This window comes from Pan troglodytes, chromosome 2 (genome assembly GCF_028858775.2).
Source record: "Pan troglodytes isolate AG18354 chromosome 2, NHGRI_mPanTro3-v2.0_pri, whole genome shotgun sequence".
NCBI classification, from domain to species: domain Eukaryota; kingdom Metazoa; phylum Chordata; class Mammalia; order Primates; family Hominidae; genus Pan; species Pan troglodytes.
The window spans coordinates 115,946,063-115,966,090 of record NC_086015.1 but is presented as its reverse complement, the minus strand read 5'-3'; the positions used below and the strand labels follow the sequence as shown (position 1 = coordinate 115,966,090).

Genomic DNA, 20,028 nt, shown 5'->3' with positions numbered 1-20,028 from the left:
TCTGCATAGTTTCCATAAAATATATTTCATCTAAAGGCACCTGAAAGAATATAAAATATATTTAGTAATATATAACTAATTATTTGTTAGTCAACATTTAACTTCAATACACATAACATTATCACACAGATTTTTCTGACATACGATCTTGGTGTAATTGAAGACATACTAGTTATATTATATCACGATAATGTCAACTTGATTTGAATATGGTCTAGCTTTCTAAATCATATTTTTTTATTGTGGTAAGTACACTTAACGTGAAATCTTCCCTCAATACATTTTTAAGTGCACAATACAGTATTGATAACTATAGGTACAATATTGTACAGCAGATCTCTAGAGCTGATTCAGGGTAAAGTATCAGTTATGCATTCTCTACTTTAAATAGCCCACCTTCCTCTGAGGTGGCCACAAAAGAAAAATAAATAGCATCTTTTCCAATGTCCCATCATAAATTATTGTGGATTGATGATTTATTTTTAGACGTTTATCCTGCACTGTGTGTATAATTTAGGGGGAGAACAAGCAAAAAAGGAATTTTCTTAACCAAAACAACAATAATGATCATACAAACAAAAGACACAAAATGAATTCTGGAGACAGACAGATTTAAATCCAGGGTCACAGTTTACTTGTTGTGTGACCTTGGGCAAGCTACTCCTAAGTCTTAGTTTAGAAGATAATCATATCTATTTCACAGGATTAAATAAGATAGTATACAGAAATGCCAGTCAGGTAATAGGCACTATTATGTGGTCATCCTCTGCATCACCATTTGATCTGGTAGTCATCTGGAGATCAATGAGCTGTCACACTTGTCACTAGAGCACCTATAATGGCAAAATACTTGTTATTGCTTTGTGCTGATTACAGAATGTTGACACACGAACCCTCACAACAGCTCATCCAGATCAGGCTGCATTATTATTCTTGGTGATAAAACTGAAGCCCAAGAGACTAATACTACAAAGCCACATATTTATTGGCTAACTAGGATTCAGCCATTTGTTTCCTGGATTTTTCAAATAATAGCATGAGGGCAGTGAGCTTAATTACACTCCAGATGTCCAGAAAGGAAGTAAGTATTCAATCCAGCACAAAGACTGGTGCTGGCTAGTGATGAAAGCCCTCACAAACCAGGTGTTCCCAGTGTCAAATGTGTTACCTACCAACACTTTCACAAAGTGTTCTCATTCCTTATTTCAGAGAAGCTTGGAAAAATCATTACATCTTCCACCTCAACTTCTATATGGTCCCATTATAAGCATCTGGTACTGCCTTGGCAAATTTTTAGCATAATCCTACTGTTTTCTAGACATCTGGATTGAATATGAACTGTAGAGGGGCTGTGGGTCTTTTTTTTTTTTTTCTGCCTTATTGGAAATCAGGTATTATGATTTGGGCACTTTCCTCACTGAATGGTAGCCGGGACCTGATTTTGGGGTGGGAGATCTTTTATTTTGTTTCTCATCTAATTCCTGGAAGGCCTCTCTTTCCCTGTGTCATGTCCCAGGTTACCCTTATGGGAAAGGCTGTAGCACTTTCAGCCAAGACTGGGAGTCGGCCATGGGAAAAAAAGAATTGGCATGAGCCATGGGCTCAGTGAACCAAAAAACTCCAGCCTTGACTGACTTTCAGCTGGAAATCTATCAGATGGCCTTACTTTTCCTTAAAAATAAATCAAGCTCTGCCTACTATTCCAGACTTTTACTGGGCCTTGAAAGCAGGGGCACACATCCAACTACAGTGTGGGCCGTACTCACCAGCTGGTCCATCTTGCTAAAAGTATTTGGACATCACTGATGAACCTACAAACGCCAAGAAACTTACCTTAAGATTTTAGGCTTTCATGTAAATAAAGTTATTTATGCTTGAGCAAATTCCAATGCCTATCTGGTTTTGTCAGCACAGAGTATATTGCATGTGGGGTTTAAAATGGCCTAACACATAAAGGCATTCTTTCTTGTTAGTGATATCTAAAATGTCAGTCTAGGATAGGAATGTTGGGTGTGTATGTTTAGTGAATGGATTACAGACAAATTTTGTCAGATAGGAAAAAGTTGCTGGCTAAAGGCACTTCATTGCAGAATGAAAAAAGAAGTGGGGGGAAATGCACAGCAAGCATGTTTCTTTCTTAGCAATATTTAGAGATGAAAAATATTTTAACATTGGCATTTTATCACCAAATTTTAAGAGCTAGAATACACAGGACATTTAATAGGGCAAGGGAAGTTTTTGATAGCTTCTTTCAAAGAAAGGAGAGTTTGAGGGTAATCAAGAGAGGTAGCAAAGTTCATGGAGGTGGAATATGGCAACAAGGAGAGAGAAAATGTTGATTTCTTAGTATCTAATGACTTCATAAGTCAATTTTTAAAATGAGAATGGTACACCGGGTGCAGTGGCTCATTCTTGTAATCCCAATACTTTGGGAGGCCGATGTGGGCTGATCACTTGAGGCCAGGAGTTCGGGACCAGCCTGGCCAATATGGTGAAATCCCATCTCTACTAAAAATACAAAAATTAGCTGGGCGTGGTAGCAGATGCCTGTAATTCCAGCTATTTGGGAGGTTGAGGCAGGATAATTTCTTGAACCTGGGAGGCAAAGGTTGCAGTGAGCCAAGATTATGCCAGTACACTCTAACCTGGGTGACAAAGTGAGACTCTGTCTCAAAATAAATAGATAAATAAATCAATAAATAAACAAAATGAGAATGATAGTATACAAATCAGTCTAAAATACCCTTTCTGTCTGATCCTGTTGAAGAGAATTGTTCTTTCTAGAGAAGCCTCACAGTCATCAGGATCCACAACAATTCAAAAATGCTGCTTTGCCTCTGGGGCAGTCCTGAAAAATAGACCCTTTGCCCCCAACTTCTCCTTTCATCAGTGGTGACAGTGCCTGGCAGCTGCCTTCTCTAGACCCTGCAACACTGAGCTGGGAGGAGAGGCAGGATGAGTGCTCAGACTTCCACACAGTGGCTGTGTGTCCCCCTCTGCTTTGATAAGTCTTTACTTATCAATCATTCTGTGCCCTAGAGACTAGAGAGCCTGTCTCCTAACCTACTCAGTCTTCTTAGTCCACTGCCCTTGCTGCCTCCAACATCAAGCATATCAGTGTCAAGACCAATCCCTGACATTCCAAGGGGGAAAAGTGCCTGATATGTCAAATGTACAAAACAAGTGTTTGAAGAATGTAATGGAGGGATCGGCTCTTCCAATTGTAGTCATCAGATAAGGTATTGAAAATATCAGAGAATTTTGAAAAGTAGGTTGATTTAATGGAGGGACCTTGAAAAATGAGTAGGTTTTTTTTTCTTTTGATAGAGTAATGACTAGATCAAGGTATTTTTGTTTTTGTTTAATTTTTCAAAGAAATACTTTTTTAAAATTTTCAAAGTCAAAGCTATATAAAAAGGTGTACACAGACAAGTCTTGTATCCTTCCTGACCCCTTTACCCTGCTACTCCCTGCACCCACAGGTAATCATTTTTGTTAATTCCTTATTTATTCATTTAGTACTTTTTTAGACAAATACAAATAAATACCTATATATTTTTTCTTTTTATACAAAATATAGCATATTATATATGTTGTTCCACACCTTGCTTTTTTCACTTAAAATATTTCTAGGAGATCTTTCTTTATGAGTATATAGCAATCTTCCCCATTTCTTATCAAAAAATTGTGAGATTCTCTCATAGTTTAAACATTTTGTCCATGGACACTTGGACTATTTTCAATATTTTGTTCTTATACATATATCACACATACATAGAGCTATATATGAACAAGGTTACGATTAAATTGTGAAATTGTGTGTGCATCTTTCCAATAGAGTCTAAGAAACAGGATTGTTAGACTAAATAGAAAATGTAGTCTGAGTGGATACTTCCTGATTTCTCTCCATACAAGTTGAATCATGTTGCAGTTCCAACAACAATGTTTAAATGTGTCTATTTCCCCAGACCTCTCCAATTAATGTGTGTGATCAAACTTTTGGATGCTTTTGACCAGTGTAATATTTGAAAAATGGTATCAGTATAGGGTAGTATTGATTTGCATTTCTCATGTTGTGAGTATGATTGAACACATTTTCATGCTTAGAGAGCATTTATATTTCCTTTTTAGTGTTCTTTGCCCATTTTTCTATTGCGTTGTCATCTTTTTCATCTCAATGCATAGGTACTCTATATAAATTGGAAAAAATTCAGACTCCCACCTCCCCTTTCTACTCCAAGATAATGACTCATTTGTTTAGGAATGAGGTCCAGGAATCTGTATTTTAAAATGTTGCTCAGGTGATTCTGATTTGCTATTAGATTTCATCTAGAGCAGAAGGCTAGGTAGAGGATAAGAGGTGAAGAGAGGGCTAGAAATGTAGTTTGGCACCTGAAATTAGATTTCTAATACCAAGACAAAGAATTCAAACTTTATATGTAAACCATGTGAAGTCACTAAATATTTCTGAATATATTTTTCAAATATATTTATAACTTTAAGATTTGATGGAGTCGATCTGTAGGACAGCAATTCACTTGGACACGACACACTCTTTATTAATAAGACAAGTTGCTCTTTCTAGAGAAAAAGTGATCAGGAATGGCCAGGGTAGTCCCACCTGTCAATTTAATCAGGTCACTCATCTCACAGTGGGGTAGTAGATAGGAAAATGACCCACTCATAGAGTAAAAGAGGAGTAAGCAGATCAATTGCAAAGTAATTTAAACTTATCCATTTCCAATCAAAAGGAAATAAGTTCCAAGCTGGAGGCCATGGTTATCCTAACTGAAATAACCTGCCATGGACTGCTCAGCACTCCTGGCAATGTTCTTGAGAATAAAAGCAATTTAGCTTCTGCTGGCATCTACCTCCTGGCTTATGCAAAGCACAACCAAGAGAGTTTTGGCCCCTACTGACTTCTTGAAAAGAATAGTCATATTTTAAATGCCTTACAAATATGTTTTATTTAAAAGACCTAATGCATGCAAAACCAATTATAGAAAAAAATATATATGAATGTGTTTTCTCAAATTACATTAGACTGTGTTGCGGGTTCACAAGATCAAAGGAAAGTGTGAAGGTTTTATGGTGGGTTTTCTACACAGTCCCAGAATCACTCACCTTATCTATACCTTATTACTGTCTTTTTCACATGATATCTTTCTTATGGGAGAGTTCTAGTGATTACCAAATCTTTACTGAATGCTGGGGTTGTATGCTAGGAACTGTGCCAGCCTGAAAGGATGTAAAAGGTGACCAAAACTCAGTCTCTATTGTTGAATTACTCATATCTAGTGGGAAGACAGATATGTAAACAACTGGTTGCAGTGCAAGGTGATTAGCATTATTACAGAAGAATGCCAAAATGTTGAGTGCACAAGTGAGGTGAAGACAGGTTTCAGAGACAATAAGAAGTACTCATGTGGACAGCATTCCAGGAAGAGACGGCACATTTCTAGAGACCGAAAATAGGGGGCTGGAGCATAACGTGTGGAGGAAGAGTTAATAGATAAGTTTATAATGCCATAAATGATCTTGTATGCTATGACAAGGATTTAGATTTTGTCCTCTGGGACAGTAGCTCTTTGTCTTTAGAGTGCATAACAACTACCCAGGAAATTTTTTAAATGCAGATTCCTGGGCTTCACCACCAGTAATTCTGAGTCAATTGATCTGGATCCAAGAATTGTAATTTTAACAAGCACTCCTGGTGACTGTGATGAAGGTGGATAGTGGATCGTACTTTTACAAACTGCTAGAAGAGATTGGGAACTTTCAAAGGAATGCGAGAGGCTAAAGTAGTCCAGGCATTAGTGGGATTGCCTGAACTTAGGCAAGAGAGGGTTGGAGGAGGAGAATCCACGGATGTCACAAGGAAAGCAGTTACAGATGGAAGCTTTAAGCGTAATGCCTAGCACACATTTGGTGTTTAATATGTTATAACTGAAGCTGAATTTTCTGCAGTGTCATTGCTGTCTATGGTTAGTCACGAAAGAACAAATACATGAAAAAATTTAGTACCACCTGAATTTGACTGCTGATGTTTGGGGTTGGAATTTTTAAAGAATAGCACTCTAGGCAAATGTCCTACTACTAGGGCCAGACCTTATCAGCACATAACAGAGTTCACCTTCCCTGGGAATCCCTCACCTCAATAATCTTAGGTCCAAATCCCAGCAAATGGGCTTGAATCTATGAAGCATTTCAGATGGATCAGGAGTATGTAGACAGTTTAGAGAATGTTTCCTAAAGATTTTTTTCTTCTGGCTGGGTGTGGTAGCTCATGCCTGTAATCCCAGCACTTTGGAAGGCTAAGGTGGGTGAATCACTTGAGGTCAAGAGTGTGAGGCCAGCCTGGCCAACATGGTGAAACCCCGTCTCTACTAAAAATACAAAAAAAAAAAAAAAAAAAAATTAGCTGGGCATGGTGGTACATGCCTGTAATCTCAGCAACTCAGGAGGCTGAGGTGGAAGGATCACTTGAACCGCAGAGGCAGAGGTTGCAGTGAGCCAAGATTGCACCACTGCACTCCTGCCTGGGTGACAGAGCAAGACTCCATCTCAAAAATAATAATAATAATTTTTTTTTTAAAAAGAATTTTTCTTTCTAAGCCCTGTAATCCTTACAATCATTAGTGAGCTTAAACAGAGTTTGGATAAATTTAACAGGAACCTGCCAAGTCTATGTTGCTTTTCCAGACTAAAGAGAACCTCAACACTGAGCCCTGATTTAGATAGAACGCAGAGCTCAAGAAAGACCGGTGGCAGGAGCAGGAGCTGAGACAGGATGTAGCTTCACACATACTGGCCTAGAGTGGACTCTGTCCTGCTGTAGAGTTGCCACCACCCTAGTCTGATGCAGTGTTGATTAGGACTTTCATTGTTTTGCTTTGGCAGATTCTCCTACTCAGCACAAACATGTAGATATTCCTATAATCTGGGAGTGCAAAATGTTTTATTTCTAATGTTTGGTTGAAATATTTCAGAAAATATTTTTGTTGAAAGAAAAGCGGCTTTGAAATTGGTTTCTTGCCATATACTAGTAAAGCAAAGTTTGCCTTTAATCTTGGTCCTGGGTCCTTTCTACCCTTGAGTGTGAGGCATTTTGGCATAGCAGAGAGAACACTGGGTGGGAGTGAGGTAATGTCACCTGAGTCCTAACCTCACTCTATCATTAACCTGCAATGTGAACTTGAGCAAGTCACTCCTCCTCTCAGTGTCTGTGACAGATTGGGTTTTCTGAGAGACAGAGTCTGAGACTCTGAGTTTTGCCTGCAGGCAGTTAACACAGAAACAATATTTATGAGGGGTGAGAGATACAAGACTGGACAGGGAAAATTTGAGCTGCAGTAGAGTTGGACCTTCCAAACTGTCCACTTTGAGACAAAGGGGATAGCTTTTATATCTATCCCCTCTTTTACTACATCAACCATTGAATGTGAGCTGTCCCATGGTAGGGGTGTGGCTTGGGGAAAGGTGGCTCCCTTCTAAGTAGATCAATTGTCAGAGATCTAGCTGCTTATATTGACAGCAACCTTAGTTGTGAAGGTAGCAACTGGACAGCACACCACAGTGTCCACTACAGTTTCCTTAGTTTCAACCTTAATAATGTGATGGTGTGGAGCCAGATAATGTCTATATTCAGTTGTCTATTGCCATAATAAGGTGAGGTAACAAAGACCACAAACCTTAGTGGCACGTACAGTAAGCATTCATTTAGTGACAAGTTTCTAGGGTTCAGCTGATCTGGGCTGGGCTTGGTTAGGTTTGCTCATGCATCTGCGGTCAGCTATAGGTTGGGTAGGAGGTTCTGCTGATCTTGGCTGGGCTTGCACGCATGCTGGGGGTCAGTGGGCTGTCAGCTAACCTGGGTAGCCTTGGTTAGAATGAGAACAGGGTAACTTGGCTTGACTAATCCTCCAGCAAGCTGGTGTGGGCATATTCTCATGGCAATGGCAGAAGCAAGAACAATCCCTAATGTATAAGCCCATTTCTAGCTTCTGCTTGTGTCATTGTGCTAATATCCCATTGGCCAAAGCAAGTGATATAGATGCGCTCAGAGTCAAGAGGCAGGACGGCTCAACCCATTTCCCATAGGAAGAAGCTGTAGTTACTGGGCAAAGGGTATAGCTATAGGGAGGGGGGAAGAATTGGTGTTATATTAAAAATCTACTACAATCTCCAACTTCCTTCCATCTGAGCCATTCAGTGATTTTGTGACTTTGTTCATTAAGTAGATGCTAGTGGTCTAATTCTGGTTCTAATTAGGAGCTTGAACTCTGTCCAAGTTATTGATTTCTGAATCTAGCACTCAGCACAGAACAAACTCTGGGCATTAGTGATAAATATTTCGTTGAATGAACAAAAGCAAGAATGAATGTATGTTGGGAATTAAAAATTGTAATTTCCAAATATAAGATAAAATCTGGTTTGTAAAGTCTTAGAATCAGAAAATTAGTTAAGAACATTTTTTAAAAAGCAGTTTTTGAATGATTTTCTTTATTATTAGTATTACTATTCACAAAGTAAAATATGTTCCTTGTTAAAATTTGAATAACATAGGTATGCAGAGTAAACAATAAAAGTTTTCACTTCACCTTTTCCTGTGGACTTTTTCCTATGTGTATTTCCAAATGAATGTATCTTCTTTTGTTTTTATTTCCTTATAACCAGGAATAAAGTCATATTATGCATTCTGTTTTGCAACTTGTTTTTAATACTCAACAAGATATATTTAAAAATATAAATCTAATAATTGTAAATTAATTTAAATTTTTTCTAATAACAAAAATGTACATTTGAAAAATAGTTTATATGCATGAGGCCTATCACTTTTTATGTTGCAGACAGTGCTTGGTTCTCATCTAGGCTCTCAGCTCCTTTTCCTTTGGACCACCTCCATGAAGCACTGTTATGACTTTGGGAAGGAAAACAGATTGATTCTTTCCCCTCTCATTTTGATTTGCTTTGGAGAAATAAAGCTCCTTCTTTATACACTTTCAGCAATCCTAATCAAATAAAAGTAACAGTTAAATTGTAATCATCCCCTTTTTATTAATGAAGAGTAATGTCTGTGGTACTCAAATTATAACATCTTATTTGCAAAATTGTGGTTGTTTTTACTGTGATATAGTATTGTAGTACAGTGCTAGTCACTAGGTAGTGATGTTGGTAATAAGTGATAGGCCCTCATTGGTAATTTTCCTGTTATCATATATTTGCTAACATTAATTTTTTCACATTTGTTTTTAATATAGGGGATTATTTTGCAGATAAAATCTTAGGTAGGGTTGAGAGATATACTGTGACTTGTTTGAGCGGGAGGAAGTAAACAAAGCTCTTCTGTCCTTGAAAACGTTAAAATGCTTTCCTGACATACAAGTTGCCATGTAAAGCCACTGGTATCTTGATTTTCATGCTTCCCATTAATCCAGTGACACCTTCTGGAACCATTCTGAATTATAAGGATTTATTTGGGGAGGCTGATGATTGAAAAAACATATAGTGATTTAAAATTTCCATAAATTGTCACATTTTGTTTTAAACTGTGTTCACTTACAAAATTTGCATTATGAATAGCTTGACTTCTTTTGGAGCCCACATGAACCTGTGACTAGGTTTCAACAGAAACTCTATTTTTCTCTAGAGAGATGACATGCTTACTGGGTCCCAAAGTTAATTCTATACCAAAAAAGAGGAACGGACACAGGTTTTAGACTCAGAATTATGTTTAATGGAAACAGAACTTAACAAATTGTCTGGGTCGGTCCAGTTCCCCGGTGAGTTAGGGTGAAGACTCACTCCCTGGGTGAGTTGCAGTCTTCTCCTAGGTATGACTCAGCAGTCTCCACTCTCACTTTGTTCCTTTGTTCCTGTTTGCTGCGAACAGGATGGACGGAGATGGAGCCTTGATCATCTATAGAAGAGTAGCTTTCAAAACTTTATTCATGTGTTTATTTCTACATTTATTAATTTACTCTGAAAACTTTTGTTCAAACACAACGTGAGTTGAATATATAAAACTAATGAAGGCTGGTGTGATTAGGCCCAGAGTCTTCACCCATTCACTTCCCAATGATTTCTGCCTTGCCACACCCATATTCATTCACATTTTATTTCCCTTAAGATAATGAGAAGCCCATGCGAGTGGTGGATGATGAAGACTTGGTAGACCAGCGTCTCATCAGCGAGCTGAGGAAAGAGTACGGAATGACCTACAATGACTTCTTCATGGTGCTAACAGACGTGGATCTGAGAGTCAAGGTACAGTTTCTTATTTTGAATAATGTAGTGCTATTTCTTAGAATAGCAAATCTGAATTGTTTTGTTAAACAGTCCATTCAATGTACGAGTAAGCATAAATTATTTTATAAATGGGAAAGTTTTGAGATGGGCCAAATTTTCCATGTTGTCCTACGAATTTGCATCCAGAAATGTGGTCTCTGACAAAGACTGAGTTGGAGTGACTTCCCACAGCCCAGCTACTTGACTCAGACTAAATTCTTTTCTAACAACAATGTTTTACATTCATAAGACACTAGTTAAATAGCTATGATGTGCGAGGTCCTGGAGATAAAAGGTGAAGAGTGGTCTCTGCCTTCAAGAAACCCATATTTAACATAGGCCTATCTCAGAGGGGTCCAGAAGTGTGCCTCCTGATCCAATGTGGACAAGAGTTTGGGGTTTTTTTTTAAATTTATTTTGAGACAGAGTCTCGCCCTGTTGCCCAGGCTGGAGTGCAGTGGCGTGATCTCGGCTCACTGCAAGCTCCACCCCCCAGGTTCACGCCATTCTCCTGCCTCATCCTCCCGAGTAGCTGGGACTACAGTAAGCACCCGCCACCATGCCCAGCTAATTTTATTTTTGTATTTTTAGTAGAGACGGGGTTTCACTGTGTTAGCTAGGATGGTCTCGATCTCCTGACCTCATGATCCGCCTGCCTCGGCCTCCCAAGGTGCTGGGATTACAGGCGTGAGCCACCACGCCCTGCCAAAAGTTTGGGGTTTTACACCTACTTTCTTTCTATGCTTGCGGACAAAAGTTCTGAACCATGAAAAACTATACCATGTAATAATAACAATAACAAAAATAGTCACTTTATCAAGTGCTTTCCTTATGCCTGGCACTTTCTTCAACCCTTTGCAATCCTTAGTCTCACACGTCTAAGATAAATGCTAACATTATTTTTGTTTCACAGAGGAAAAAACAGAGGCCCAGAATGGTTAAGTAACTAGCCCAAGGTCATCATGCAGTTAGTGTTGAACTTCATTCCCACAGAGGCTGGCTCCAGAACCCACTGTCTTAACAATTCTGGCATACTGGCACTATATCACTGAAAATACATTTTACTAAAGTTTATCTTAATACCTCTTTAAAGCATTCCCTAAACAATTTTTAAAACAACTTATCAAAATGTTCTTTTAAAATTCCAGGCTTCTGAAACCATGTGAAATGGGGAACACAAAAAATGTTCATGAAAAAGTCATTCATATACCATGCTTGTGTGAGAATCTTCAGGGGAAAAAAAGGCTGTCTATGCTATCAGAATAGCTGACCCAACATGCAATATATTTCTGGATCTGGAGAAATGGCATCATTAGTTAATTCTGCACACATGTTTTCTCATCTCTAATGAGAGAGGTTGGGCCAGATAATCTCTAAGGTCCTTACCAGTTCTCACATTCTGTGATTTACTGAATTCCCACAGAGGGGAGAGCTTCGAGCCATGTCCAGACTGCTCTCCAGTTTATGCTGATTACGCTCAGCCAGCCCCTAAATCCATCTCAGGTTGCTTTTGTAAGTCCAGGCAGCTATGATTCAGGAATCTGAATTTCATTGTCTTTAAGTTGGATCCCAACTTATTTCTGAGAATAGGTGAACAAAAATGACTTAATATTAAGTGATGTTTACTCAGTAAAACAATCCCTGGGACCACAGAACAGGCCTTGGTGGAAAACTACTCTTATTGCTCAGGTTACACACTCGAACATGTCATTCCATTTAGTTTCCTGTGTTAGGTACAGTGTTTCTCAGTTCTTCTCCAGTTGTTAGTAAATAAGAACCAGCTTAGTCCCAAAGGTAGAGAGGTGAACCTAGGACTTGAATGGTGAGGAAGGCATGGACCCTTTCCAATAAAAGGAGCGTAGTTAAGAATTCCTTGTAAAAGAGGCAGTTGTTTTATGGACTCCAACTCTCAAAACATCAGCAAAGGGTACTATTGCAGGAGAGCATTTATGAAGCAATGAATCCTCTAGGCTCTGATTTCAAAGATTTCCCCAGAGCTTCTCTGAATTCTCACAGGTTCTCTATCCTCTGAATAGAGAGAAGAAATGCACTTGTACATTAAATGCATTCTGTTTTTTCTTAAACAGCAATACTATGAGGTACCAATAACAATGAAGTCTGTGTTTGATCTGATCGATACTTTCCAGTCCCGAATCAAAGATATGGAGAAGCAGAAGAAGGAGGGCATTGTTTGCAAAGAGGACAAAAAGCAGTCCCTGGAGAACTTCCTATCCAGGTACATCACCTTTGGAGTCACTAAAGAGGAAGGTGCAAATTTGTTCTGAGTGAGCTCATGAAAACGCCAAAGAAACACAGATCCCACATGTGTTTACAGAGAGTAATCCTCCTTGGAGAAAAACCTACCCATCTCTGGCCACTGAGCTTAGTCTTGTCCTGTTGAAATGTCTCTGGCTACAAGGCTGGCTGGCTGCAGCTCCAAGCATCAATGTTGATTTGGTGACTCAGGATAGGTCTTTTCTCTGTTTTTTTTTTCTTTTTTTTCTTTTTTCTCTTTCTTTGGTACGGAATATAGAATCCTGACCTCCCAAGAAAGTTAATTTACTCAGTCAGTAAATCTGGAGATCTCTGCATGTAGCATTTTTATTTTACATATTTATTTATTAGGCCCCTTCTGGTTCCAAACAGGATTTGGCACACTGTGCTTGATTTTCCGCTTCCTTCCAACTCTGCAGGAAACAACAAAAGCCCCACTAAGACCTCAAAAGGAGAAATCCTCTTGACCCAGTTTCATGAATTTTTCGACACTGTCGTTTATTGAAGGCCATCTTGTGGCAACCCCAGTGTCCATGGGGGAGGAGCATACCCAGAGAAAAGTGTAAAAACAACTCCATCTGTTACAGGACAGGGGTCCCAATCCAGACTCCAAGAGAGGGTTCTTGGATCTCGCGCAAGAAAGAATTCAGGACAAATCTGCAGTGCAAAGTGAAAGCAAGTTTACTAAGAAAGTAAAGGAATAGAAGAAGAGCTACTCCATAGACAGAGCAGCCCCGAGGGCTGCTGGTTGCCCATTTTTATGGTTATTTCTTGATGATATGCTAAACAAGGGGTGGATTGTACGTGCCTCTCCTTTTTAGACCATATAGGGTAACTTCCTGACGTTGCCATGGCGTTTGTAAACTGTCATGGTTGTGGTGGGAGTGTAGCAGTGAGGAAGACCAGAGGTCACTCTCATCACCATTTTGATTTTGGTGGATTTTGGCTGGCCCCTTTACCGGAAACTGTTTTATCAGCAAGGTCTTTATGACCTGTATTTTGTACTGACTTCCTGTCTCATCCTGTGACTTAGAATGCCTTAATCATCTGGGAATGCAGCCCAGTAGATTTTAGCCTCGTTTTACCCAGCTCCTATTTAAGATGGAGTTGCTTTGGTTTAAACGCCTCTGCCAAATCCACTTTTCTCCCTTCTCCTCCCCTCCCCCAATGTAGGATGAAACTTCTACTGAGACTTTGGGGCCCTAGGAGGTGCAAAGCTGCAGAAAACTATACACAACAAACTTACAGAGGTCCCAGTATAAACACCACTCCAACTATACTGTGTGGTTAAGGGGTTCCAGAAACCAAGCAAGCATGTAATACACATTTAGTGCTTGAGCCTCCAAGCAGAATCTTTACTCATGTCTCTAAAAGCACATTCTCCATATGTGAGACAGCATTAAGAAGGATACGATTAGTAAGTGGATAAACCGAATTTCTACAGATGTGTGAGGCTTGGGTCTTCCAGGATGTAACATTGTGATATATAAACGGTACAGAACTTACCATTCATCCAAGTTTTGAGTCTGTAACTTACTAGCTATGTTGATCCTTTTCAATTAACCTGCCTCAAAAATCTCTCACCCATAAAATTAAAAACGATAGCAAGCAGCTCTATCTCCATCCATCTCCATTTCACATAGCCATTATACCTGTGAACACTCTTTGTGTGCTAATCTCTGTGCCAAGCATGTCACCTTCATTCCCTAGTTTTACCCTTACAAGAATCCCATGATCTAAATACTGTGACTATTGTCATGTTGCAGGAGAGACAACTGAAGCCAATGGAGATTAAGTAACTTTCTGTCATCACTGAGCTAGTGTCATCTCTAGGAATCAGTACCCTGGGACAATCTGACTCCCCAAATCTATCGTCTTATCTTATGCTCCTTTAGAAAATGTGAATTATTATTAGTTCTGAACCTAAAGGCCTAGAATTTGAAACAAAGGAAGATACTCTTAAAACCACAGAATTTCGGCCCTGAAAGGAACCCAAGGCTCTTCCTTCATCCAAATTCTCAATGCAGTACAAGTATCTGAAATGGAAACAGAAGGCACACACCTTCATAAGGACTTAAAATCAACTCAGCCATAGGGGCAGCCTCCACTGAGAAAGGGCTCTGAGCTTCACTGGACAATGGCTCTTTGTCTGGTCTCGGGGGTATTAAAACACCAACTTCTGATCCAAGATCATCACTCCAGATGACGATAATTGAAAAGATTTATGCTAAGAGCTTTTCTTTTGCTCTTGAGGTGCTTTTCTTTTTTCTTTTTGAGGTAAAAATTCTTTAGAAGTTTATTTTTTATTTTAACAGTGTTAAATATCCTTCAAGTTACAAATTCAAGACCTCAGTTCCCAAACTTCTGAATTAGGCTTCGAAATTTTATTTTCCAATTTATAACCTAGCAAATTTTTGCCATCACTTTTAAGAGGGCTTTGAATAATGTTCGATCTTGCTTATAAACCCAGTAATTAAACAACTTCATCATTTCACACAGGCATTATACATTTAATACATTTCATACATTTCTTTCAATTATTTGAAATTAAACAAACAAAATCTTTCTGAGTACTTAAAGATCTGTAAGTTAATAAGTTAATTTTACAAATACAGTGAATCTAACGTTCTCTCAGATGTTCTAAAAACTGCATACACTGTAAGATTTCAACTTACCTGCATGCCTAAACCAATTACTTAATTACACATTCTAATTTGGAGTTTCAAGTTGTCATTTTATTAGGCCAAATTCTCTTAAGCTTCACAGTAATATATTTATATACATATACATATATAACCAGAATTATAGATATATACAAACATATATATAATTATTACTATCTTACTATAATTTTGATTCTTTGGAAACTTTTTCTTCTTAATTCTAAATCTTCCAGGGTTAGTGATCTATCCCAGTAAACTCAGGTTGCCCACCCTATAAAGCAGACAGTTATCATCCAGTTCATTGATGTTACTTAAAACCAGAGATCTGTCGTGAGACTGGCAGCTACAGACATCCTCAGAGATTCTTCTCACCATCCCTAGGTAGAGTGTCTTTTTATAACCACTCTGTCAAGGGTTTCAAAATTTGAAATGGAAAGCTGACATTATCTCAATTTTCTTCATTCACAAAAGCTTGTAATACTCCTGTAGGTTGGTTACTTACATTTTGTATTTTTTTTTATTCTTAAGGAAGTACAAATATTATAAAGTCTTTTGTACTAGATGGGGTCCTAACATATGTAAACGTATTTTCCACCTAATGTAAGAGTTTTATGGGCTCTTATCTTCATTACTACTATAGGAATATACATCTTTTATGGATATTCAGAGATATATATAATCACAATTTGGATGTCCCATAGCGGTGCCTGACTTGTGGTCATAACTCATAAAATCATTCTGCTAATAATTGTAATTTATTTGAAGGATTAAAGTGGAATAGTGTACTACTTAAAGGCACAAGCAAGACAAAATGAGTTTGATTCCAGGTTCCTCTATTTACTAGCTGTGTGACCCTGAGCTAATTACTTAAACACTCTGGGCTTCAGTTTTCTCATTTGCAAAATGAACATAGTAAGTGTATTTTTGTTTAAGACTGTTGTGAAGGGTACATTCAATTCTAAAGGTAATGATGGCCCAGGACCCAGTACAAAGCAAGTAGTCAATAAATGCTACTTATTAGTAGTCCTAGGGTCAGTTATTGTGGTCCTATAGAGAACTTTGCCATCCAGGAAGAGTTACCAGAAAGAGATTTAGTAAATACTCCAGAATTGAAACCCAGGCAAAGAGAAATGAAAAAAAAAAAAAAAAAAAAATTACAGTCCTGTAATTAAACCAGTATCCAAATGGGAATTTTCCTTCAAATTTGCTGAGTGGTTGATGGGTTTACACAGGCTAGTTTCAGCTGACCAGACCCTGAAGCCAGTCTAGTCTTCAATAGCACTCATTTGGTTCAGGGTATAATCACCTTTCCCTGAGACAGAAACCCCAAAGAGTTGGCAAATGCATACTAATTTGGGCATACCAGTTAAGAGAAGCAAACACATTCACAGCTTGTAAAGTTTTTATTTACTGGGAAGCTAAAGTGACAGAAAAACAGTTTGTCTAAAATAAGGGTCTGGGTCAGTTTCATAACTCTTGTTACATCTTTTGGAAGTTTCCTTCCGTGTCATGAGCTGCGACCTTGTATCTTAATGTGAAGGTCTGTGGGAAGCTGAAACATGACTTAGGGGAAATGACCTTCTCTCAGTTGTGTCTGGGACAGGGAGTCTGACATCCCATCCCTCTCCAATCAGGACTGCATTCAGTGTGCACATAGGTAAACAAACCAAAATAGACCTCACCCAAAATAGCTCCTTCCAAGACACCCTACAGCTCTGTGTGAGGCCAGGAAGGCTGGTCTGGTTTGGATGCTGGCTAGGGGGCCAGCGCTGGTCTGGCATGCCTCCTAAGGAAGCAGGAGAAGTACCTGAGACTGTTGTGTTTGTGATCCGACAGCAGTTACTGTTCCCTTTCCTAAGAAACCTTGGACAGTCTCGGAGGCTCCTTTCTTGTCCTTTGTGCCAGACACATTCAGCTCCCTGTCCTCAGTAGAGATTTTAGTTTTTCTTTCCCTTTAAAAAAAAAAAAAGCAGAGGAAGTGAATGTAATGTCACAGCAAGCAATACTTGGCGAGCCTTGCGGCAGGCATCCATTCAGAGGTTGTATTTCATCAAACTATCATTTTCTCTTATTCACCCAAACCACTATTCCCTCAAGAGGCCATTTTCTTTGGGGTTGAAAACTCTCATGTTCACTCCTGATGCTAGAAGGGACACAGGGATCGAAGCCATGAATAAAATTAACTGGCTGTCAGCTCTGTGAGTGCACCAACACCCTGCGGTCACCTGCACTGAAGGCAAAAAGCAAAACACCAGTGAAGATGGAAGTTGAGACAACGCTATACAGTTGCCCCTTAGATGCATACCCTCTCTCTTTTTATACCCTCTTGCAGACCCTGATAGCACCAGCCAAAATATCAGTGTCTGAGGGTGGTAGATCGGGGAAACTGCTGGACCTGGAGTCAGAGAAGTGTCTGTATTTTGGTAATGCCTCTTAGATTTACTAGTTGGGCAAGTTATTCACTTCTCTAAGCCTTGTTTTGTTATCTGCATAATGGGGAAAATAATCCACAGCCTCACTGAGCTCTAATGAAGAACCATATTGCGTTGGTGAAAGTGAGCTATAAAATGATACACAAACCTAAGGACTGAATAGGTTATTTGATGGTGCCGTGATGGATAATGTCAACGTCTGTTAATGGATAAAGTTCTACACCCAGAAGCCTGCAGATTAAGACATAATCCTCTATATCCATGTTATCATGTGGATAACTTGCATTGATAGGTTTGAGAGTCTAATTTTTGTAACATTCCTGTGAACAACATACTGCTGTTTTTGATTTTAGAAGTAAGGAAGGCTGGGCGCAGTGGCTCACGCCTGTAATCCCAGCACTTTGGGAGGCCGAGGAGGGCAGATCACCAGGTCAGGAGATCGAGACCATCCTGGCTAACACAGTGAAACCCCGTCTCTACTAAATATACCAAAAATTAGCCAGGTGTGGTGGCATGCGCCTGTAGTCCCAGCTACTCGGGAGGATGAGGCAGGAGAATCGCTTGAACCTGGGAGGTGGAGGTTGCAGTAAGCCGAGATCATGCCACCGTACTCCAGCCTGGTGACAGAGTGAGACTCTGTCTCAAAAAAAAAAAAAAAGAAAGAAAGAAAAGAAAAGAAATAAGGAAAAACTGAGACTTTGGTGAATTGAGTGACATGCTCAACGACACCCAAAAAGACAAAAGCTTTTTCTGCTACTCTACTGTGTTGGAACTGTAAAAACAGAAACTAAGTTTACTATATATTCTAAAATCTTATGGTTCTAGGCTTAATATCATTCCACTTTATAGAAGTACTTTGTAAGCATTGGTGCTTATTAATAATAGGGTACATTTTAGAAATTGCATTTGCCTCTGGAAGAACCACTGGCTACTGAGGAAGGTACACAGGGTTTTGTTTTTCCAGGAATCCTCTTTGAACCTTTAAACCACTCTCCCAGTTTCCTTTTTCCTGTCACTGTAATCTACTTAAAATACAGTTATCTTTTTCTACTCTATCTCCTTTCCGTATATTAATTTCTTAACCCCCTCTAAACTCTAGCAGTAACTCCACTAAGACGAGTTCTCTTCAGTTGTCCTCTGAGTTTCTCATTTCCATTGCTACAGTTTAATGTACAATTTTGGCCTGTCTTCATTGCATCTGAGAGTTTGTCTCTCCCCAAGTGACCTCATTAGGCATTGTGACCACAGACTCATGCTTGACACGTCATGCAAATGCCAAAGCAGAAAGACTGTGAAGTTACAACAGCAAAACTACAGGAGTGTAGCAATGCAGTTTAATGTCTTTGAGAAGCATGGGACAGTTCTAAGCATGTGTTTTTTTCTTTTTTTTTTTTTCTGGGCACAGAAAAAAATTGCTAGACTGAGTCACTCTGGTTTCCTACATTGGTTTTTATTGTTTGAAGCAGTAAGCAGTAATGGTGTCCTGCTTTTTTTTCCAGGTTCCGGTGGAGGAGGAGGTTGCTGGTGATCTCTGCTCCTAACGATGAAGACTGGGCCTATTCACAGCAGCTCTCTGCCCTCAGTGGTCAGGCATGCAATTTTGGTGAGTGGGAAGCCACCTCATTACTGCTTTCCCATACCACTCTCCTCCTGGTCAATTCTAAAATGGAACATAGAACCTTAGATCATCAAAATGATTCCTAGTTCAGACTGTTCAGGTTTCCAGACACATACTCTACTATATTGAGTATAAAGTTGCTTTTAGACTGGAGCTTTAGTCAACTGTGGATTTTTTTTCCCTCAATATTCTCTCCTCTCTAGTTCTTCTTCATTCATGTGTTTGAAAATATCTTCTGATTTACTTTTAATGATCTGTATCATTTATCTTCAGTTTTTTTTTTAAATTGTCTCACTTAGGTATTATCATTCACTTAGGTAATACTCGAATATCTACTTACATACCATCACTGGATACTCCATAGATTAAATGTCTTTTTAAAAATAGGAATGGCTCTGGGAATAATATATTAATTGAAGCAGACTATATTGCCCTTCTCTTAAAAATGATTTTTATCTTCAAAACTCAGAAGACTTAGTGAAAGAATTTTTTTTAAAAAAGGATTTTTATCTATAACTGAGCACTAAGAAAGTAGCAAGATCTCTTAAATAAAACCTTATTTTAAAGACAAGCAGGCCAAAGAAAAACATAGTTTACTGTTTTTTTGTAGTGAATCGCTCAGAATTTTGAAAACGAATATATACTTTATTTACCGAACATTTTTATTCTAGTGTCCTGAGAGAGCTAATGTCATTTTGGATATGGATATATAGGCAGTAAAATGAATAGTATATAGAACTTACTAAGTTCAATG

At 38.8% G+C, this 20,028-nt stretch overlaps 2 protein-coding genes across 6 annotated transcripts in view; one reads left to right on the top strand and one right to left on the bottom strand.

The window, feature by feature from the left end:
• CCDC80 (coiled-coil domain containing 80) overlaps window positions 1-20,028 on the top strand; it is a 36,658-nt gene that overhangs the window by 12,705 nt on the left and 3,925 nt on the right. For all 3 annotated transcript variants that reach the window (XM_001156251.7, XM_016941651.4, XM_054680891.2), the window contains exons 4-6: window positions 10,130-10,266; window positions 12,375-12,523; window positions 19,156-19,259. In XM_001156251.7, coding sequence (XP_001156251.3) covers window positions 10,130-10,266; window positions 12,375-12,523; window positions 19,156-19,259 — 390 coding nt within the window. The remainder of the gene's footprint in view (window positions 1-10,129; window positions 10,267-12,374; window positions 12,524-19,155; window positions 19,260-20,028) is intronic.
• SLC35A5 (solute carrier family 35 member A5) overlaps window positions 19,086-20,028 on the bottom strand; it is a 47,818-nt gene continuing 46,875 nt past the window's right edge. For all 3 annotated transcript variants that reach the window (XR_008547062.1, XR_001713537.2, XR_001713538.2), the window contains one exon: window positions 19,086-19,316. The gene's annotated coding sequence lies outside the window, so the exon portion shown is untranslated. The remainder of the gene's footprint in view (window positions 19,317-20,028) is intronic.